Source organism: Somniosus microcephalus, chromosome 13 (genome assembly GCF_052327205.1).
Source record: "Somniosus microcephalus isolate GS21.2 chromosome 13, FLI_Smic_1.0, whole genome shotgun sequence".
NCBI lineage: Eukaryota > Metazoa > Chordata > Chondrichthyes > Squaliformes > Somniosidae > Somniosus > Somniosus microcephalus.
The window spans coordinates 3,532,642-3,556,346 of NC_140999.1; the positions used below are offsets into that span (position 1 = coordinate 3,532,642).

Below are 23,705 nucleotides of genomic sequence, written 5' to 3' on the forward strand. Positions count from 1 at the left end.
CCCCACCAACAAACAGCCCCTCCCAAAAGGCCATCAGACTATTTATTCTCCGGCCCTGTATTGAAATGACACACCCATCTCAAATCGTAATTCCACATCCATCCGTACAGCTCAAAATATTCCCGTCCACACGAGTCCAAACCCATCACCCAACACACGCAGCTCCAAACCTAATCAGACCCCCTCCCTCCCCCCCAACTAAGGATATGCAGGTTACAGCCTCCTGTGCCCAGTAGGCACAGACCTGGGATGATTGTTGCAATCTTTCCCTTCCCTATACAAGACCCCCCCTTCTGGACTAGGCTGTGTCCCGATGGACATCTGGTCAATTGAAAGGTCTTCTGTCTCTTGTCCAACCCTCCTCTCTGCCAGTCTGCGTGGACCACTCACCACTCCCTCCCACCCTCAACCGTGGCCAATTCTCCGCGGGCAGTGTTTGACATTTTAACACAGACACAGGATGGAATACACAAGCACTCGCTACAGAATCCCGCTGTGAAGCCCTCCCAGTGCTTGCTGGGACTGGCGGCCTCAAAGTAGGAACTGGAGAAAGCGTTTTGTGTTAGAGCAGGGCAAACACTTCGAATTGCTGCCAATTTGGTCAGGATCATTTGTCCCATCAGAACCCAATAGCCTCTAACCCAGGAAACCCATCACTGCCTCGGAGATAGAGAGACCTTACTCAGATCCCCCTCCCCCTAAACTCACTCCTTCACAGTCACAACGACCAAAGATCGAATGAGGGGCTCAGTAAAGGGGTCCCTTTCGGACCACATCACTGAGAACACGTAGTCAGGCCAGGTCAGGTCAGGTCACAATAAGATCCAGAGGGATCTGAAGTCATCCTAGAATCCTGCAAACTCCTCCTTTAGGACTCGAAATAAAGAATTAGGAATTTGGGATCCTGGGCAGTCAGATTTTAATTCTGCGTCTAGAGATTTTTAACGTTCTATTGATTACGTTAGATTCTAGAAGGTGTAATCCTGAGGAGTCCTTTCACTGGGTGACAGTGCCGGAATGATTTAATAAAGGGCTAAGTGGGGGAAATCCTGTTAATATTTCTCAATTTTGTTTTGGAAAAGTATCTCGAGCAAGCAAGACGGGACTGTCTCCTTAAATTGGGAAACAATAAGTTCTAGATGAGGGTTTTACTCAGATCCACTTTCACAGGCAGAGGCCCCACATCCTCCTCCTCCTGGTCCCCCAGTGTCACGGCGATGAGGGGAGTCAGTCCGTACGAGGGGATCTTCTCCACACCCTCCTGATCACCGTTAATGCTCAGAGGCTGCAAGTCAACAAGAGAGAGAGAGAGAGAGAGAGAGAGAGAGGGTGAGAGACAGAACACTCAGAGGGACAAGTGACACTATCCCATCAAACACTCCCAGAGCAGGTAGATCACAGGTTAGATACAGAGTAAAGCTCCCTCTACACTGTCCACATCAAACACTCCCAGGGCAGGTACAGCACAGGTTAGATACAGAGTAAAGCTCCCTCTACACTGTCCCATCAAACACTCCCAGGGCAGGTACAGCACGGGGTTAGATACAGAGTAAAGCTCCCTCTACACTGTCCCATCAAACACTCCCAGGGCAGGTACAGCACGGGTTAGATACAGAGTAAAGCTCCCTCTACACTGTCCCATCAAACACTCCCAGGGCAGGTACAGCACGGGTTAGATACAGAGTAAAGCTCCCTCTACACTGTCCCATCAAACACTCCCAGGGCAGGTACAGCACGGGTTAGATACAGAGTAAAGCTCCCTCTACACTGTCCCCATCGAACACTCCCAGGGCAGGTACAGCACGGGTTAGATACAGAGTAAAGCTCCCTCTACACTGTCCCATCAAACACTCCCAGGGCAGGTTTTGGCGTTGAGTATCTCTATCACTGTGTGGTATCAACTATCTCACAGACCTTCAATCCGTATTTCTATCGGTTTGTAAAGCTGCAAATAGATAGTTGTGTAATTCGGAAAATATATTCAGCGGCTCCCAGGACAGAAGGGATTGTGCCAGGTCAGTAATTACCTGCAATCCACAATCTCCCGCCTCAGTATAGAAATGCAAGTTCTTTTTTTTCCCTGTGTACAGTTCTGTCGCCATATTACAAAAAGGATATAGAGGACTGGAGAAGTGCAAAAAAAATATTTACAAGGATGATACCAGAACTGAGAGGCTATAACTATCGGGAAAGATTGAACAGGCGGGGGCTCTTTTCTCTAGAAAGGAGAAGGCTGAGGGGTGACCTGATCGAGGCCTTTAAAATTATGAAGGGTTCGATAGGGTAGACGTAGAGAAGATGTTTCCACCTGTAGGGGAGACCAGAACTAGGGGCCATCAATATAAGATCGTCACTAATAAATCCAATGGGGAATTCAGGAGAAACTTCTTCACCCAGAGAGTGGTGAGAATGTGGAACTCGCTCCCACAGGGAGTGGTTGAGGCGAATAGCAGGGATGCGTTTTAGGGGAAGCTAAATAAACACATGGGGGAGAAAGAAAGAGCAGGATATGGTGATGGGGTGAGATGAAGAGGGTGGGAGGAGGCTGGTGTGGAGCAGAAACACCGGCACGGAGCAGTCGGGCCGAATGGCCTGTTTCTGTGCTGTGAAATTATGCAACTCACCTGTGACTTCACATGTTGATCCGGGGCAGTCACTAAACTGGCACAACTCAGCCACAACATGACCACGATCGACAGCACCAGGCAGGCTGCCAGGATCCAGCGAGGCAGCCCCGAGCGCCTGAGGGTATCAAGATACAGGGCAGGTCACAAACTCTGTACCCACGGCATTTTACCTTCTTAACCCACAGCAATCCGCCATCATCCATACAGGTCAGCCGTGGCTCAGTGGGCAGCACGTCGCCTCTGAGCCAGAAGGTTGTGGGTTTAATCCCACTTCAGAGTCTTGAGCACAAAAATCTTGGCTGACGCTCACGGTGCAGTACTGAGGGAGCGCCGCACTGTCGGAGGGGCAGTACTGAGGGAGCGCTGCACTGTTGGAGGGGCAGTACTGAGGGAGTGCTGCACTGTTGGAGGGGCAGTACTGAGGGAGCGCTGCACTGTCGGAGGGGCAGTACTGAGGGAGCGCCGCACTGTCGGAGGGGCAGTACTGAAGGAGCGCTGCACTGTCGGAGGGGCAGTACTGAGGGAGCGCCGCACTGTCGGAGGGGCAGTACTGACAGAGCACCACACTGTCGGAGGGGCAGCATTGAGGGAGCGCTGCACTGTCGGAGAGGCAGTACTGAGGGAGCGCTGCACTGTCGGAGGGACAGTACTGAGGGAGCGCTGCACTGTCGGAGGGACAGTACTGAGGGAGCGCTGCACTGTTGGAGGGGCAGTACTGAGAGAGTGCTGCACAGTCGGAGGTGCCGTCTTTCAGATGAGATGCTGTCTTTCAGATGAGATGCTAAACCGAGGCCCTCATCTGGCACTATTTCAAAGAAGACCAGGAGAGTTGTCCCCGGTGTCCTGAGGCCAATATTTATCCCTCAATCAATATCACTAAAAACAGATTTTCTGGTCATTATCTTATTGCTGTTTGTGGGATAGTTTATTTAAGATGTTTCTGAGAGAATGCTAAGGTATTAAAGGGCAAATTTTACAAAATCTCCCTCACAATGAGAAGCTGCAGCTCCTGAGAACGTGTACCAGGAATTTCCCACCCATTTATTTGAAGGGAGCGGGAATCCCTTGGGGCTCACTGAACGTCAGAGGCTGAATTCCCGGCGCAAGTTCCAGCCGGTGACATTCCACGCCAGGAGCTCGCGGCTGTAAACTGTGAGACTTTCTCCCGCACGCACCCCAGGGCCTCTGACAATGCAGCTGCCCAGCAGCGGGGGGAGGAGACACTGTCTCCAGGCAGTCAGTTCACACACACACTGCGGGGGTGGGGGGCGGGAAGAGAGAGGGGGGGAAACTCCCAGAGCGGTCTGATGCCACAAGCCGAAAGCAAAGGCCGGTCTCACTCAATGGCGTGTCTCAGCACCGAGGGTCTGGCCCTAGAACCGTTAACAAAGGAGCTGGATAAACGATCTCCACCGCTTCCTCGAGTCCGAATCCTGCTTCTTTCCAGACGCTGGAATCTATGCCCCTCCCCCCATCGTTCAACCGGTTCGGTCCGGTCGCCCCTTTCCCTCCGAACGTCATTGCGTAATCTGTTGGCCTTCGTCCTGGGGAAGACGCAAGTGGGGCAACCGCAACAGATGGGTCGGTGTTACGATACTCCGGACCAGACGGGTTCTGGAGGGAGTGTGTGTGCTCCCCACATCGGGCAGACACTCTCCCCACGTGGGATTGTCAGTAGTGTGGTTACAACACCCTTAAACCTGGGTCAGGCTCCGGGCAACGTTGGACAAGCAGTAAGCTCTCATACCGTGACATGCAGCCCAGGAAGTCGTGTTGCGACTGAGACCCCTCTCGATGTGTAAACGCTTGTTTCAACACTGGGTCCGGTCTCGCTCTCGCGCTCTTCTCCACACCTTCATGCACAGCTACAAGGAATGAGGAAGACTGTGAGGTAGCAGCTACACTCCCGGGGACCAGACTGCCTGTGAGTTACAGAGAGTAACAGGGGGGCTGGAGAGTAGGTTGTAATAATCTATGTGCCCAGGTCAGGCATAGTTCAGCACGGACCAGAGGAAGGGCAGTGTGAGGTCTCAATCACGCCTAATTCTACCTCAGAAAAATGCCCAGCCCGGTCACACTCCGCTGTCCCATTTCACACATTGATCTTTCCTTCTGGTGTGCCAGAGTCCATTTAGTGCCAAATAATTAGTCTCCATATTATAAAAAGGGTATGGAGGCACTAGAGAAGGTGCAAAAAAGATTTACAAGGATGATACCAGAACATAGAAACATAGAAGATAGGAGCAGGAGTCGGCCATTCGGCCCCTCGAGCCTGCTCCGCCATTCAATAAGATCATGGCTGATTTTCTACCTCATCTCCACTTTCCTGCACGATCCCCATATCCCTCGATTCCCTTAATAACCAAAAATCTATCGATCTCTGTCTTGAATATACTCAACGACTGAGCCTCCACAGCCCTCTGGGGTAGAGAATTCCAAATATTCACCGCCCTCTGAGTGAAGAAACTCCTCCTCATCTCAGTTCTAAATGGCCGACCTCTTATTCTGAGACTGTGACTCCTGGTTCTACACACTCCAGCCAGGGGAAACATCCTCCCTGCATCTACCTTGTCAAGCCCTGTAAGAATTTTATATGTTTCAATGTGATCACCTCTCATTCTTCTAAACTCGAGAATATAAAGAAAGACTTGCTTTATATCGCGCCTTTCACGACCACCGGACGTCTCAAAGCGCTTTACAGCCAATGAAGTACTTTTGAAGTGGAGTCACTGTTGTAATGTGGGAAATATTATAACTAATAGGCCTAGTCTACTCAATCTCTCCTCATAGGACAATCCCCCATCCCCAGGAACCAGTCTGGTGAACCTTCGTTGCACTCCCTGTGTGGCAAGTATATCCTTCCTTAGGTAAGGAGACCAAAACTGTGCCCAATACTCCAGGTGTGGTCTCACCAGGGCCCTGTATAATTGCAGTAAGACGTCTTTACTCTTATACTCAAATCCTCTTGTAATAAAGGCCAACATACCATTTACCCCATCCTTTATTCTCAGGGCTACACCTCCTCCTTTTCCACTTTGCCTATCTCTTCTAAAAGTTAAGTATTCCTGGAATATTTAGTTCCCAACCTTGGTCACTTTGCAACCACGTCTCCATAATGGCTATTAGATCAAACCTGTTCATTTCTATCTGCGCTATTAATTCATCTATTTTGTTGCGAATACTTCGCACATTCAGGTATAGTGCCTTTAGCTTTGACTTATTTCTATTTTTCCCTGATGTCACCTCAGTCACTGATGCCCTATGACCTTTGTTACTCTCTCTGTCCCTTCCTGACCCACTCGGCTTATTTTTACCCCAAACTCTACTCTGCTCCAGAGCCTTGACATTTCTCTAGCTGCTTTTAAATTTACTCTTTCCTGAATCCTCCCACGCCCCCCTTCATTAGTTTAAAGCCCTGTCGACTGCCCTAGTTATTTGGATCGCCAGGACACTGGTCCCAGCCCAGTTTAAGTGGAGCCCGTCCCAACGGAACAGCTCCCTCTTTCCCCAGCGGTGCCAGTGCCCCATGAACTGAAACCCCTTCCTCCCACACCGCTCTTTGAGCCACGCATTTAAACCTCTAATCTGTTTGTCCCTATGCCAATTTGCACGTGGCTCAGGTAACAATCCAGAGATTATTACCTTTGAGGTTCTGCTTTTTAATTTGGATCCTAGCTCCTCAAACTCCCTCAGCGGAACCTCATTCCTAGTTCTACCTATGTCGTTGGTTCCTACGTGGACCACGACAACTGGATCCTCCCCCTCCCACTCCAAGTTCTCCTCCAGCCGCGAGGAGATGTCTTTAACCCTGGCACCGGGCAGGCAACACAGCCCTCAGAACTCCCGGTCGCGGCTGCAGAGAACAGGAGCTATCCCCCTGACTATACCGTCCCCTACCACAACTACATTTCCTTTCACTCCCCCCACTTGAATGGCCTCTTGCACCATGGTGCCATGGTCAGCCTGCTCATCCATCCTGCAGGCTTTTCCCTCATCCACACAGGCAGCAAGAACCTCATACCTGTTGGACAAGGGCACAGGCGGAGGCTCCTCCAGCACTGCACCTGGGGTTCCCTTACCTGCCTGAGTTGCAGTCACGCCCTCCTGTCCCTGACCACTAACCAGACCTGTACCACTACCTAACCTAAGGGTGTGACTGCCTCCTGGATCAGAGTGTCCAGGTAACTCTGCCCATCCCTGATGCCCCGCAATGTCTGCACCTCAGGTTCCAGCTCAAAAACTCTGAGCTGAAGTTTCTCAAGATGCAGGCACTTACTGCAAACGTGGTTGTCCAGGATCACAATGCTCTCCAAAACTCCCACATGCTGCAGTTGCAGCACACCACAAAACTAGGGGCCATAAATATAAGATAGTCATCAAGAAATCAAATAGGGAATTCAGGAGAAACTTCATTACCCAGAGAGTGGTGAGAATGTGGAACTCGCTGCCACAGGGAGTGGTTGAGGCGAATAGTATAGATGTATTTAAAGGGAAGCTGGATAAACACATGAGGGAGAAAGGAATAGAAGGATATGGTGATAGGGTGAGATGAAGAGGGGCGGGAGGAGGCTCGAGTGAAGCATGGACTGGTTGGGCCAAATGGCCTGTTTCTGTGCCGTATATTCTATGTAATTCTAGGTAATAATTGTGGGTTTGTGCCTCATTGACCACCTTCTCTCTGTGGCCGCAGTTGTTGTGTATGTACCTTTAAGAGAATAACTGGTCTCAGACTGCAGTACCGGCAGTGACCACCCCTGTATAAAAAGCGCCAGTGAGCCTCTGTAGTTTCAGTTTCCCGATTGACTTCATTCAGTAAAGACTTGTTTTGTTCAACTCCTGCTGTCCGTGTCTCAATTATACACGGACATAATACTGGCGACGAGCAGATACGAACTTACCTACAGCCTGCACCACCTCCTGGGATCCATTCCTGTAGCGAAGTGAGCAGAGGTCGAGGCCAGAAGGAAGAAAGAAGCAGTAGAAACGGGCGTCGACCGTGGGCATCCGCCCTGTGTTAGCGGAGTTGAAGGTTGCAGGAGAAGCTGTCGAGAGTGGGGCCTGGTTCCTGTCGACGGTGCTTCAGCTAATCAGGCTGGTGGCAGGTAGTACACTGATCCTTCCTGGGCTGCGGCGGTCGCGAACTCGAGCGGGTCGCTTGCAACAGGGCCGAGCAGCGTTGTCGGGAAGAGGAGAGTGAGAGAGGGTGGAGCAGACAGGGCGCGGCTGGTGCTACGAAGCCGGGCTGCGTACAGACCCGAGAAGAGGGAGGCAAGAGTCCCACAGGGTTGTTCCACGACGGGAAAAATAATAAAAAAAGAAATATTAAACGCGCAGGAAACCGCGAGGAGCTGCAGGTTGCAACGGAAACCGCAGAAAGCAGCGCTAGCAACAGCGGGGAAGAAGGCAAAGCGCGGGAGGCGCCATCTTAATCTGCGGGGAAGAAGGCAAAGCGCGGGAGGCGCCATTTTGTTAAATCGGGGAAGAAGGCAAAGTGCGGGAGGCGCCATTTTAGATTTTCAAGATGCCGAAGACTGGCTGTATCACTGCCTTTGATAATACAATAGAGGACTGGACCACGTATGTGGAAAGAGTCGAGGTATATTGCGAGGCAAACAAAATAGCCGATGAGAAAAAGGCATCGGTATTGCTAAACTTAATGGGCGCTAGAACGTACGGCCTATTGCGGGACCTGATTACTCCAGCCAAACCGAAGGCGAAGAGTTTTAACGAAATTGTTGCTGTCCTACAGGAACACCTAAACCCTGCACCGCTGCTGATAGCAGAAAGATTTAAATTCCACAGGAGAACTCAGCATAAAGATGAGAGCAATGCTGAGTACCTTACGGAACTACGCAAGCTATCAAAGCACTGCCAGTTCGGAGCAGGACTGGCAGATACCCTACGGGACAAATTTGTCTGTGGACTCCTGAGTGAAGGAACACAGAAGAAGTTACTCTCAGAGAAAGAGCTGACGCTACCCCTGGGGTACCACAGGGATCTGTCCTGGGCCCCCAGCTGTTCACAATTTACATTAATGACCTGGATCAGGGAGTCGGATGCAGCATTTCCAAATTTGCAGACGACACTAAACTAGGAGGTGGGGTGGGCTCAGAGGAAGAGACCAGGAAGCTCCAGAGCGATTTGGACAGACTGGGCGATTGGGCGGATAAATGGCAGATGCACTATAATGTGGACAAGTGCGAAGTTATCCACCTTGGGTGCAGGAACGGGAGGGCAAATTATTATTTAAATGGCAATAGATTGGGAGAGGGGGAAGTACAGAGAGACCTGGGTGTTCTTGTACACCAGTCACTGAAGGCGAGCATGCAGGTGCAACAGGCGGTCAAGAAGGCAAACGGTATGCTGGCCTTCATAGCAAAAGGGTTAGAATACAGGAACAGGGATACCTTGCTGCAGCTGTACAGGGCACTGGTGAGACCACACCTCGAGTACTGTGTACAGTTTTGGTCGCCTCATCTGAGGAAGGATGTTCTTGCCATGGAGGGGGTGCAGCGGCGATTCACCAGGCTGATACCAGGAATGGCGGGAATGACCTATGAGGAGAGACTATGTAGTTTAGGGATGTACACACTGGAGTTTAGAAGATTGAGAGGGGACCTCATAGAAGTGTATAAAATTCTGACAGGTCTAGACAGACTGGATGCAGAAGGAATGTTTCCCTTGGCGGGTGAGAACAGAACTAGAGGACATAATTTAAGGATAAGGGCTAAACCATTTAGGACAGAGATGAGGGGGAATTTCTTCACTCAGAGAGTGGTGAACCTGTGGAACTCATTGCCACAGAGGGCAGTGTACGCCAACTCATTAAATATATTTAAGAGGGAATTAGATATATTTCTACGGGCAAAAGGGGTTAAGGGTTACGGAGAGAAGGCGGGGACGGGATACTGAATTAAAGGATCAGCCATGATCTCATTAAATGGCGGAGCAGGCACGAAGGGCCGAATGGCCTACTCCTGCTCCTATCTTCTATGTATCTATGTATCTATAAGGCTTTCAGCGTGGCAGTATCGTCCGAAGCAGCAGCCAGGGGAGCTGCGGAAATACAACAAAAGCCACAGGAATACGGCACCCACGAAATGACACGGGGATTTGCAAAATGTTATCGCTGCGGCAGAACTAACCATGACCAGAAGGACTGCTGGTCCAAGGACAAAATATGCAGGCAATGCGGAAAGATGGGACACATTGCACGAGTTTGCAGGTCTGGGAAGAAGACCAACGACAACAAAAAGGCTACTAAGGAACCGTACAAGAAAGTACAAAAGATGACGGACAGTAGTTCCGAAGACCAGATGAGCGATAGTGAACCCGGGAACAAGAGACTAAGCTGTCTCAAACTTCACAATGTAATCGCAAAAGAGGATCACCGAACCATTTGGGTCACCCTCACGATAGCAGGGTCCCAAGTTAAAATGGAATTGGATACAGGATCAGTGCTAACCGTCATGAATCGACGAGACTACAAGCGGCTATTCTCACACATACCCTTGAGAGAGACATCCATCGTCTTGACGACGTATACGGGGCAAAAAGTATACCCCAGAGGAAAAATAAGGGTGCCTGTCGAATACAACGGCAAGAAAATACAGAAATTGTATCTCTACATACTGCAAAATGGTGGACCACCGTTATTGGGACGTGAATGGATCAGGAAGATAAGCTTAGATTGGCACTCCATTCATGTAATGACGGTGGATGATAAAAAAGATGAAGACGTCACTCCTGGACGATTGTCAACAATCTTAGCTAACGCCAAAGAGGTATTTCAACAAGAACTGGGCACTCTTAAAGGCGTAACCGCCTCGATAAAAATAGAAGAGAATGCAATTCCCAAGTTTTTCAAAGCAAGACCGGTACCATATGCAATTCGCCCAGCCGTCGAGGTAGAGCTGGAGAATCTGGAGAAGGCAGGCGTGTTGTCTAAGGTCGACTGGAGCGAGTGGGCGACACCCATCGTTCCTATCATGAAGAAAACGTTAAGCAATAAGTCTGAGGAGCCAAGGAAGGTTCGCATCTGTGGGGACTTCAAGGTGACGGTGAACCCAGTCCTTCACACAGTACAATATCCTCTTCCAAGGATAGAAGACATCTTCGCCTCACTATCTGGAGGAAAGCGTTTTACAAAAATTGACCTAGCACAAGCATATTTGCAGATGGAGGTTGAAGAATCCTCTAGGAAGTATCTCATGATAAACACTCACAAAGGTCTTCACCAGTATCATCAATTGGTATTCGGAGTGGCGTCGGCTCCAGCGATATGGCAAAGAGCGATGGAACAAGTCCTGCAAGGGCTTCTGGGGACTCAGTGTTACTTGGACGACATCCTTGTGACAGGTGAAGATGACAGTGAACACCTTAACAACCTAGAGCAGGTGCTCACTAGACTATGGGAACATGGGCTACGAGCCAACCGCCCCAAGTGCGAGTTTTTTAAGAAACAGATATCGTATTGTGGCCACGTGATTGATGAAGAGGGGTTACACAAGTCCCCTGACAAAATTGAAGCGGTTGTTAAGGCCCCAGCGCCTGAAAATGTGTCGCAACTGAGGTCATTCCTCGGATTGGTGAATTACTACCATAAGTTTTTACCGAATTTGTCCACAATTCTGCACCCACTGAACGCCCTACTACGAACGGGAGTAGCATGGAAATGGAGCAATGACTGTAAGCGGGCCTTTCAGAAGAGTAAGGACTTAATCACTTCAAGAGAAGTATTGGCTCACTACAACCCAGCACTGCCGATCAGACTGGTGTGTGATGCGTCTCCCTACGGCATTGGGGCGGTACTGTCACATAAATTCCTTGATGGTTTAGAGAGGCCGATAGGTTTTGTGTCACGCTCGTTAACTTCTGCCGAGCGTAACTACGCCCAGATTGACAGAGAGGCCCTCAGCCTAGTGTGGGGGGTGAAGAAGTTCAATCACTATCTGCACAGTCAAAAATTTACTCTACTAACTGATCATCAACCTCTTGTCTCCATTTTCAACCCTCAGAAAGGCGTACCAATAATGACAGCACAACGGCTGCAGAGGTGGTCCCTTTTCCTAGGGGCACACCAATATGACATCGAGTACAAAGGCACTAAACAGCATGGGAATGCTGATGGATTGTCGCGCCTACCGTTGCCGACGGTGGAAGAAGACCTTGCAGTAGATCCAATGGAGATATTCCACTCGACCATAGTCGAATGTCTCCCTGTGACGAATGCAAACATAGAAAAGGAAACACGAAATGACCCGACACTATCCCGGGTCTATGATTTAACGGTGAAGGGATGGCCAGCACATGGCGAACCACTGCTGCCAGCATTCTCGCCGAGAAGAGAACAGCTGTCAGTGTGCAGAGGAACCTTGATGTGTGGATCCAGAGTAGTAATTCCACCTAAGTTGACGGATAGAGTGCTCAATGAGCTTCATGAGGGTCATCTGGGTGGGGTAAAAATGAAGAACTTAGCCAGAGCGTTTGTGTGGTGGCCGGGAATCGATAGAGAAATCGAAGAGATGACCAAGAGCTGTGCAGGATGCCAGAAGGTCCAAAACGCCCCACCACAAGCTCCTCTACATCCATGGGAGTGGCCCTCATCTCCATGGCAAAGGGTGCACATTGATTTTGCTGGTCCCTTCATGGACTCGATGTTTTTAATTGCGGTGGATGCACATTCAAAGTGGCCAGAGGTAATAAAAATGTCCTCAACCACCACAGAAAAAACTATCACAGTTTTACGAACCATATTCGCCAGGAATGGGCTGCCTGAACAGATTTGCTCTGACAATGGACCACAGTTTGTGTCTGAAGAGTTCCGGAGGTTCGTAAAGAACAATGGTGTTAAGCATTACACATCTGCCCCATATCATCCAGCCACTAATGGATTGGCCGAGAGGTTTGTTCAAACATTCAAGAAGGCTATCAAGGCAACGTGTAATGAAGATATACCCCTACAACACAAGGTGGACAACTTCTTGTTTGCCTACCGGAATGCGACACATGAGGTTACCAACCAAACTCCAGCCATGATGTTCTTCAATCGAAGACTACGATGCCGCTTGGATTTGGTTAAGCCAAACGTCCGAAGAGACGTGGAGAACAGGCAGTTTCAGAATATGAATGAAAGGCCGACCAGGAGTTTTAAGATAGGTCAACTAGTTTTGGCCCGGGACTACCGCACTGAGAAATGGCAGCCAGGAACGATTTGTACACGGCAAGGACCTCTCATGTATACCGTGGACGTTGGAGAGAGCATTGTAAGACGCCATGCTGACCAGATTCTAGAGTCACTGGAAAACGTCAACTCCACACCACGATCTGATACACCTGGCAATGAAATCGACATACCAATTGCAGCTACCGCAGAATCGGTGATATTGGAAGCAGATGAACCAAACAACGACATTGATCCCGACTCAACCTTGCCAGAAGAACCTGATACCCCAAAGAGGCGTTATCCAGACAGAATCAGGAAGCCTCCTCAAAGACTGAACTTATAATTGCTTAAACTCAACCAATGTATCTAGCAACCGTAATTGTGATTGTAATTAGTTATCATTAGTTGTTAAATGAATGTTATGTACTGTTTATCTAAAAGGGGAGGAATTGTTGTGTATGTACCTTTAAGAGAATAACTGGTCTCAGACTGCAGTACCGGCAGTGACCACCCCTGACTCCATTCAGTAAAGACTTGTTTAAATCAACTCCTGCTGTCCGTGTCTCAATTATACATGGACATAATAGCAGTGGCCCACCGCCCCCACCCCTGTAAAAGCTTGGTTCTGTCTGAAGCACTCTCCCAACTATCAGAAGGTCGTGGGTTTGAGCCCCACTCTGGGATTTGAGCACATAATCCAGGCTGATATTCTCGGCGCAGCAGTGAGGGAGCGCCGCACTGTCGGAGGGGCAGTACTGAGGGCGCGCCGCACTGTCGGAAGGGCAGTACAGAGGGAGCGCTGCACTGTCGGAGGGGCAGTACTGAGGGGGTGCTGCACTGTCGGAGGGGCAGTACTGAGGGAGCGCCGCACTGTCGGAGGGGCAGTACTGAGGGAGTGCCGCACTGTCGGAGAGGCAGTACTGAGGGAGCGCCGCACTGTCGGAGGGGCAGTACTGAGGGAGCGCCGCACTGTCGGAGGGGCAGTACTGAGGGAGCGCCGCACTGTCGGAGGGGCAGTACTGAGGGAGCGCCGCACTGTCGGAGGGGCAGTACTGAGGGAGCGCCGCACTGTCGGAGGGGCAGTACTGAGGGAGTGCCGCACTGTCGGAGGGGCAGTACTGAGGGAGCGCCGCACTGTCGGAGGGTCAGTACTGAGGGAGCGCCACACTGTCGGAGGGTCAGTACTGAGGGAGCGTCACACGGTCGGAGGGTCAGTACTGAGGGAGCACCACACTGTCGGAGGGTCAGTACTGAGGGAGCGCCGCACTGTCGGAGGGTCAGTACTGAGGGAACGCCGCACTGTCGGAGGGCCAGTACTGAGGGAGTGCCACACTGTCGGAGGGCCAGTACTGAGGGAGCGCCGCACTGTCGGAGGGGCAGTACTGAGGGAGCGCCACACTGTCAGAGGGGCAGTATTGAGGGAGCGCTGCACTGTGAGATGAACAGTACTGAGGGAGCGCCGCACTGTTGGAGGGGCAGTACTGAGGGAGCGCTGCACTGTCGGAGGGGCAGTACTGAGGGAGTGCTGCACTGTTGGAGGGGCAGTACTGAGGGAGTGCTGCACTGTCGGAGGGGCAGTACTGAGGGAGCGCTGCACTGTCGGAGGGGGTAGTCCTGAGGGAGCGCTGCACTATCAGATGAACAGTACTGAGGGAGCGCTGCACTGTCGGAGGGGCAGTACTGAGGGAGCGCCGCACTGTCGGTGGGGCAGTACTGAGGGAGTGCTGTACTGTCAGAGGGGCAGTACTGAGGGAGCGCCGCACTGTCGGAGGTGCCGACTTTCGGATGAGACGTTAAACTGAGGCCCCGTCTGCCTATTTTGGTGGATGTAAAAGATCCCACAAACTCTATTCTATGAAGAACAGGGGTCCCCTGACCAACACAACCTTCCACTACCAAAAACAGACCATCTACCTCATGGCTACTTGTTGGATCTTGCTGTGCGTAGGTTGGCTGCTGCCTTTACCCATAAACCAACAGTGACTACACTTCAAAAGCATTTCCTTGGCCGTGAAGCTGTTTGGGACGTCCTGAGGCCGTGATGAGGTGCTGTGTAAATGGAAGCTCGTTCGATCTTTAACTGCATCTGAGCATTTACACCTGTTTGACAAGCGACGTGATTGGCTGCCGCTCGTGGGACAGGATGTTCCAGAACGCTGTCCCCATCGCCTCGCCAGCTCACCTGTGCGCGGTTTCAGCGTTCCGGGGACCATCTTTGACCACGCCTCCTTGCGGCTGCCGGGAATCCATTCCCGGGGAATCTCCGCCACATCGGATCGTGCGGCCTGCAACTCTGGAGCTGGGAACTCGATTTCCGGGTGCGCCTATTGGGGCGGAGAACAGACATTGAACGCAGGTGGGGGCGGGGGGGGGAGGAAAGAGTGAGTGGGGGAGTCCGAGGGGGAGGGGGTAAGGGGAGGAGAAGGAGACACACAGATAAAGAGACATATTGAGACAGAACAACAAACAGAGATATAGACATAGAGAAAAAGACAGACAGTGACAGAGAGGCAGAGAGTGTGAAAAGACTGAATCACAGTGCGAGGCCATGGGGGGATTTGAGAACAAGGATGAGAATTTTAAAATCGAGGCGTTGCCGGACCGGGAGCCAGTGTAGGTCAGTGAGCACAGGGGGTGATGGGTGAACGGGACTGGGTGTGAGTTAGGACACGGGGCAGTGAGCACAGGGGGTGATGGGTGAACGGGACTTGGTGTGAGTTAGGACACGGGGCAGTGAGCACAGGGGGTGATGGGTGAACGGGACTGGGTGTGAGTTAGGACACGGGGCAGTGAGCACAGGGGGTGATGGGTGAACGGGACTGGGTGTGAGTTAGGACACGGGGCAGCGAGCACAGGGGGTGATGGGTGAACGGGACTCGGTGTGAGTTAGGACACGGGGCAGTGAGCACTGGGGGTGATGGGTGAACGGGACTGGGTGTGAGTTAGGACACGGGGCAGTGAGCACAGGGGGTGATGGGTGAACGGGACTGGGTGTGAGTTAGGACACGGGGCAGTGAGCACAGGGGGTGATGGGTGAACGGGGCTCGGTGTGAGTTAGGACACGGGGCAGCGAGCACAGGGGGTGATGAGTGAACGGGACTGGGTGCGAGTTAGGACACGGGGCAGTGAGCACAGGGGGTGATGGGTGAACGGGACTGGGTGTGAGTTAGGACCCGGGGCAGTGAGCACAGGGGGTGATGGGTGAACGGGACTGGGTGTGAGTTAGGACACGGGGCAGTGAGCACAGGGGGTGATGGGTGAACGGGACTGGGTGTGAGTTAGGACACGGGGCAGTGAGCACAGGGGGTGATGGGTGAACGGGACTTGGTGCGAGTTAGGACACGGGACAGTGAGCACAGGAGGTGATGGGTGAACGGGACTGGGTGTGAGTTAGGACGCGGGGCAGTGAGCACAGGGGGTGATGAGTTAACGTGACTTGGTGTGAGTTAGGACACGGGGCAGTGAGCACAGGGGGCGATGGGTGAATGCGACTGGGTGTGAGTTAGGACACGAGGGCAGTGAGCTCAGGGGGTGATGGGTGAATGGGACTGGGTGTGAGTTAGGACACGGGGCAGTGAGCACAGCGGGGGATGGGTGAACGGGACTGGGTGTGAGTTAGGACACGGGGCAGTGAGCACAGGGGGTGATGGGTGAACGGGACTGGGTGCGAGTTAGGACACGGGGCAGTGAGCACAGCGGGTGATGGGTGAACAGGACTGGGTGTGAGTTAGGACACGAGGCAGTGAGCACAGGGGGTGATGGGTGAACGGGACTGGGTGTGAGTTAGGACACGGGGCAGTGAGCACAGGGGGTGATGGGTGAACGGGACTGGGTGTGAGTTAGGACACGGGGCAGTGAGCACAGGGGGTGATGGGTGAACGGGACTGGGTGTGAGTTAGGACACGGGGCAGTGAACACAGGGGGTGATGGGTGAACAGGACTGGGTGTGAGTTAGGACACGGGGCAGTGAGCACAGGGGGTGATGGGTGAACGGGTCTGGGTGAGAGTTAGGACACGGGGCAGTGAGCACAGGGGGTGATAGGTGAACGGGACTGTGTGTGAGTTAGGACACGGGGCAGTGAGCACAGGGGGTGATGGGTGAACGGGACTGGGTGTGAGTTGGGACACGGGGCAGTGAGCACAGGGGGTGATGGGTGAACGGGACTGGGTGTGAGTTAGGACACGGGGGCAGTGAGCACGGGGTGATGGGTGAACGGGACTCGGTGCGAGTTAGGACACGGGGGCAGTGAGCACAGGGGGTGATGGGTGAACGGGACTGGGTGCGAGTTAGGACACGGGGCAGTGAGCACAGGGGGTGATGGGTGAACGGGACTGGGTGTGAGTTAGGACACGGGGCAGTGAGCACAGGGGGTGATGGGTGAACGGGACTGGGTGTGAGTTAGGACACGGGGCAGTGAGCACAGGGGGTGATGGGTGAACGGGACAGGGTGTGAGTTAGGACACGGGGCAGTGAGCACAGGGGGTGATGGGTGAACGGGACTGGGTGTGAGTTAGGATACGGGGCAGTGAGCACAGGGGGTGATGGGTGAACGGGACTGGGTGCGAGTTAGGACACGGGGCAGTGAGCACAGGGGGTGATGGGTGAACGGGACTGGGTGTGAGTTAGGACACGGGGCAGTGAGCACAGGGGGTGATGGGTGAACGGGACTGGGTGTGAGTTAGGATACGGGGCAGTGAGCACAGGGGTGAGGGGTGAACGGGACTCGGTGCGAGTTAGGACACAGGGCAGTGAGCACAGGGGGTGAGGGGTGAACGGGACTCGGTGCGAGTTAGGACACGGGGCAGTGAGCACAGGGGGTGATGGGTGAACGGGACTGGGTGCGAGTTAGGACACGGGGCAGTGAGCACGGGGGTGATGGGTGAACGGGACTGGGTGAGAGTTAGGACACGGGGCAGTGAGCACAGGGGGTGATGGTTGAACGGGACTGGGTGTGAGTTAGGACACGGGGCAGTGAGCACAGGGGGTGATGGGTGAACGGGACTGGGTGTGAGTTAGGACACGGGGCATTGAGCACAGGGGGTGAGGGGTGAACGGGACTGGGTGTGAGTTAGGACACGGGGCAGTGAGCACAGGGGGTGATGGGTGAACGGGACTGGGTGTGAGTTAGGACACGGGGCAGTGAGCACAGGGGGTGATGGGTGAACGGGACTGGGTGTGAGTTAGGACACGGGGCAGTGAGCACAGGGGGTGATGGGTGAACAGGACTGGGTGCGAGTTAGGACACGGGGCAGTGAGCACAGCGGGTGATGGGTGAACAGGACTGGGTGTGAGTTAGGACACGAGGCAGTGAGCACAGGGGGTGATGGGTGAACGGGACTGGGTGTGAGTTAGGACACGGGGCAGTGAGCACAGGGGGTGATGGGTGAACGGGACTGGGTGTGAGTTAGGACACGGGGCAGTGAGCACAGGGGGTGATGGGTGAACGGGACTGGGTGTGAGTTAGGACACGGGGCAGTGAGCACAGGGGGTGATGGGTGAACGGGACTGGGTGTGAGTTAGGACACGGCGCAGTGAGCACAGGGGGTGATGGGTGAACGGGACTGGGTGTGAGTTAGGACACTGGGCAGTGAGCACAGCGGGTGATGGGTGAACGGGACTCGGTGTGAGTTAGGACACGGGGCAGTGAGCACAGGGGGTGATGGGTGAACGGGACTCGGTGTGAGTTAGGACACGGGGCAGTGGCCACAGGGGGTGATGGGTGAACGGGACTGGGTGTGAGTTAGGACACGGGGCAGTGAGCACAGGGGATGATGGGTGAACAGGACTGGGTGAGAGTTAGGACACGGGGCAGTGAGCACAGGGGGTGATGGGTGAGTGGGACTGGGTGTGAGTTAGGACACGGGGCAGTGAGCACAGGGGATGATGGGTGAACAGGACTGGGTGAGAGTTAGGACACGGGGCAGTGAGCACAGGGGGTGATGGGTGAGTGGGACTGGGTGTGAGTTAGGACACGGGGCAGTGAGCACAGGGGGTGATGGGTGAACGGGACTGGGTGTGAGTTAGGACACGGCGCAGTGAGCACAGGGGGTGATGGGTGAACGGGACTGGGTGTGAGTCAGGACACAGGGAGCAGATTTTGGATGAGCTGAAGTTTACGGAGGGTGTCATGTGGGAGGCCGGCCCGGAGTGTGTTGGAATAGTCGAATCTGGAGGTAACAAAGGCATGGATGAGGGTTTCAGCAGCGGATGAGCTGAGGCAGGGGCGGAGACGGTCGATGTTACGGAGGTGGAGGTAGGCAGTCTTGGTGATGGAGAGGATGCGGGGTCGGAATTTCGTTTCAGGGTCAAATATGACACCAAGCTTACGAACAGTGTGGTTCAGCCTCAGACAGATGTTCGGGAGAGGGATGGAGTCGGTGGCGGGGACCGAAGGCAATGGCTTCAGTCTTTAGTTGGAGGAAATTTCGGCTCATCCAGAACTGGATGTCGGACCAGCAGCGTGTCAATTTAGAGTCAGTGGAGGGATTGAGAGAGGTGGTGGGGAGGTAGAGCGGGTGAGGGCAGCGTACAGGTGGAACCTGACATTGTGTTTTCGGATGATGTCGCCGAGAGGCAGACAGGAGGGAGAGCGAAGATGAAAGAGAGAGACAACGACGCGAGGTGGTGGGGGTGCAGTGTTTGGGGTTTTTTGGGGGGGGTTTTGGGGTGCAGTTTTTGTGAGGGGTTTTGGGGTGCAGTGTGTGGGGTTTTAGGGGGTTGGGGTGCAGTTTTTGTGGGGGGTTTTAGGGGGTTGGGGTGCAGTGTGTGGGGTTTTGGGGGGTTGGGGTGCAGTGTTTGGGTTTTTTTGGGGTGCAGTGTCTGCGTTACCTGGAAGACGACGACCTTGCCATCCTCTGCCTGCAGATAGAAGGTCCAGGTAGAGGAGATGAAACTCTGGGCGGAGCTGACGATGTCACTGCACAGGTTGGTTACGTAGTCGAAGATGGAGAGTGAGGGGGCGTCAGGGGGTGTTGTCAGGGTCTGCGGGAGACACAGAGAGAGAGACTTACTCCACACAATCCATTCTGAATGGAACCTAATAACCCTGTTAGAGCAGCACTGTGGCTCAGCATGTCAGTGCACTCCCAGTACTGAGTTAGAGAGACTAGCAAGGACCCAGGCTGCATTCCCAGCCTGTGCTGAGTTCGCTGACCTGAATATCCCTCAGGCCAGGGTTCCCAATCAGGTCCGCATCGAGTCACCTTGCTGGGTAACGTATGTCTGTGGATGTCAGGTTAAGACACGAATGGACTCAGCAGTGATGCCACCTATAGTTGAACAGTCTGCCAATGCTAGCTGTCCAGCCTCGGATGTGAAGAATGGCCACCTGGGCGAGGCAGTGAATGGCAATCGTGGAACCCGTAGGAACAGGAGGAGGCCATTCAGCCCCTCGAGCCTGTTCTGCCATTCAGTTAGATTGTGGCTGATCTGTATCTTAACTCCATCCACCCGTCTTGGTTCCGTAACCATTAATACCCTCGCCCAACAAAAATCTATCAATCTCAGTTCTAAAATTTCAATTGACCCCCAGCCTCACAGCTTTTGGGGGGGGGGGGGGGGGGGGGAAAAGAGAGTTCCAGATTTCCACCACCCTTTGTGTGAAGAAGTGCTTCCTGACATCACCCCTGAACGGCCTGGCTCTAATTTTAAGGTTCTGCCCCCTTGTTCTGGACTCCCCCCACCAGAGGAAATAGTTTCTCTCTCTCGACCCGATCAACTCCTTTAATCATCTTAAACACCTCGATCAGATCACCCCTTAATCTTCTAAACTCGAGGGAATACAAGCCCAGTCTGTGCAACCTGTCCTTGGAATTTAACCCTTTTAGCCCCGGTATCAGTCTGGTGAATCTGCGCTGCCCCCCCTCCGAGGCCGATATACCGACCCCACAGGGAGAGTTTGCAGTTGATTTTACGCAGGTGAACCTCGAGTTAGCTATTCAGCTGTGGGGCATCGCCAATCCGGAACCCATTCAATGTCTAGACAGGCACTTGACAGTAAAGATCCCTGGATAAAGATCAGCAGCGGGACTCCTGGTTCATTTCCCCCTCATTCTGCAGAACTAAGGGAACTTGTGACACCTGTCCGACCTTGGCCAGAATCCGCACAGAAGCAGGACTGGACCCGAGACCCGAGACCCTCCTGAACTGTGCTGCTCAGTCAGAGGCCTTGGTTTAACGTCTCATCTGAAAGACGGCACTTCCAACAGTGCAGCTTTCCCTCAGTACTGCACTGGGGGTCTCAACAATAACTTGCATTTATATAGCGCCTTTAATGTAGAAAAATGTCCCAAGGCACTTCACAGGAGTGATTATTAAACAGAATTTGACACTGAGCCACATAAGGAGATATTAGGGCAGGTGACCAAAAGCTTGGTCAAAGAGGTCGGTTTTAAGGAGCGTCTTAAAGGAGGAGAGAGAGGCGGAGAGGTTTAGGGAGGGAATTCCAGAGCTCAGGGCCCCAGGCAGCTGAAGGCACGGCCACCAATGGTGGAGCGATTAAAATCGGGGGATGCGCAAGAGGCCAGAATTGGGGGAGCGCAGAGATCTCGGAGGGTTGTAGGACTGCAAGAGGTTACAGAGATAGGGAGGGAGCGAGGCTGTGGAGGGATTGTGTGTTCAAGTCTCTGGAGTGGGACTTGAACCCAGAACCTACAGACTCAGAGGTGAGAGTGCTACCCACTGAGCCACATCTGACACCCAATACCAGACCCTGGCATTACTTTTCAGGCAGGCGGGGGTGCGGGGTGGAGGGGACTGCCCAGGACCGCAGGCTTCATCAGATTCCCAGCGCCAGGCTGGCCCTGAGTCACCGGTAGCAGAGAGCTGGCCAAGGGCTCCAGGGGACGAGTCCAATTAACAGATCTGCATCTTTCACAAAACACAACTGATCTTTCTATTAAACAAGCCAACCGTCTCCCCAGGCTCTATTGACGCAGTCATTGCGGCTGATGGATGGCGATGTCTCGGAGTCTCGACAAGGTACAGAGTGCCAGAGAGCTGCCACAGCGACTCCCCACGCTGACACCACAACTCATTCGAGCGAATCGAAACAACGGGCCGGGGGTAAACGGGCCGTGACGTCCTCTTACAGGACAAGAGCACAGGGGCAGGAGTAAGAAAGGTCGTGGGTTCGCGTCCCACTCCAGAGACGTGAGCCAGGCTGACACTCCCAGTGCAGTACTGAGGGAGTGCTGCGCTGCCAGAGGTGCCGTCTTTCGGATGAGACGTTTAACTCAGGCCCCGTCTGCCCTCTCGGGTGGATGTAAAAGATCCCACGGCATTTACACATTGCTGTTTGTGGGAGCTTGCTGTGCGCAAAAGTAGCTGCTGCATTTCCTGCATTACAACAGTGACTACACTTCAAAAAGTACTTCATTGGCTGTAAAGCGCTTTGGGACGTCCACTGAAAGGCGCTATAGAAATGCAAATCTTTCTTTTATAGAAATGTGAGTTCTATCTTTCTTTCAAGTCAGACTAACAGGCGTCTCCCACAGTCCTCCATTTCGTGCGTGCATTTGCACGAGTCAGTCGCACGCTCGCGCCAGTGAACGTGGCCAAACGTGCTCTTTACTCGTAAAGCCCGTCTCGCGCTTGCCTGCGTGCCGATTGCTGCCTGTGAGTGCCGTTACCTGCTTCTGTCTCCTCTCCGTCTCTAGGAACTGCTCCCTGCAGCCAGTGTTGCAGCCGTACTGCTCCTCCATCTGGGTGTAAGCCTCCAGGCATGCTGTCAACACAAGTACACGCATCACAATCCCTTTCTTAAGAAGACTCCCCCCCAGCCCCTTCTTCCCCCCCCCCCACCACGCTTTGCTGGGCTCCCCCCACCCAAACGCCCTGGGCTTTATAAACAGAGGCACAGGGCAGGATTTTCATTGGGCCGTGGAGACGGGATTGGAGGCGTGTGGGGGGTTAAAAGCCCAAAATCGGGGGGGGGGGGGGCACAAACCCATCCCGCCTCCATGCTAGTTTCAAAGGAGGCGGGTACCCGCCCCGCACTGGGACCCGCCTCCCTGAGACGGGAAGGGGATTAGTGCCAATTACCTGCCTGTTAACAGGTAGTTCACAGGCAGTTTTTAGCCTAATCCCTATTTTCACTGGTGAAATGTGGGATTCCCGACGGCTCCAAACCACGCCAAGTTAGCGAGGCGGGCCGTCGGGATGAAGGGCTTGGAGGGGTCGAGATGTCCGGTGTTCAGGTGAGTGATGGGTGCATGAGTGCAGAGGTAAGTGTGTTTGGTGTGTGTAAAGTGTTTAAAGAAGTTTTACTTACTTGTACTTACCTTGACAGCCTTCCTTCCTTCAGGTCTCGGGAGTCCCTCATCTCACCGGCACAGAAAGCAGAATGGCCGCCAGCTGTCAAAAATTGCAGCATTCAGCTTTCTGTTCTGGAGAGATTTCTAAATCATCCTGAGAGGAAGGAATTAACTTGTAGTACAGATTGTCAGTGTTTGACAGCTTCAAACAGCTGTGAAACGCTGATATTTCATCTGTCAAAGGGTCTTGACAGATGAAATGTCAATCCCTGACGTCACCTGTTGCCGAGTGGCCCTTAATTGGCCTGCTGAGCCCGCTGGGCGAGCTCAACAAGGTCAATCAAGTCAAAATCAAGTGGGTCGGCCACAACTCGATGGAGGCAGGACTACAACCCCGAAAGTTGTAGTCCCGCCTCCTACTTGACTCCTCAAAGAAAATCCAGCTCAGAGTACAAAAGCAAGGATGTTATGCTAAACCTTTATAAAGCACTGAAATAAAGAGAGACAATGCTGGAAATACTCAGCAGGTCAGGCAGCATCTGTGGAGAGAGAAACCGAGTTAACGTTTCAGGTCGATGACCCTTCGTCAGAACTGGAAAAAGTTAGGGATGTAACCATTTTTTAGCGAGTGCAGAGGCAGGGAAAGGGGGGAGGGGAGG

At 53.0% G+C, this 23,705-nt stretch overlaps 1 protein-coding gene across 1 annotated transcript in view; it reads right to left on the bottom strand.

The window, feature by feature from the left end:
• Positions 1 to 1,004: 1,004 nt before the first annotated feature.
• Positions 1,005 to 23,705, bottom strand: part of tmem59l (transmembrane protein 59-like) — a 29,901-nt gene continuing 7,200 nt past the window's right edge. Inside the window, exons 3-8 of the mRNA XM_086004350.1 lie at positions 22,423 to 22,517; positions 19,622 to 19,774; positions 14,975 to 15,116; positions 4,375 to 4,492; positions 2,625 to 2,742; positions 1,005 to 1,285 (exon numbers count right to left, since the gene is read on the bottom strand). Coding sequence (XP_085860476.1) covers positions 1,136 to 1,285; positions 2,625 to 2,742; positions 4,375 to 4,492; positions 14,975 to 15,116; positions 19,622 to 19,774; positions 22,423 to 22,517 — 776 coding nt within the window. The 3' untranslated portion in view covers positions 1,005 to 1,135. The remainder of the gene's footprint in view (positions 1,286 to 2,624; positions 2,743 to 4,374; positions 4,493 to 14,974; positions 15,117 to 19,621; positions 19,775 to 22,422; positions 22,518 to 23,705) is intronic.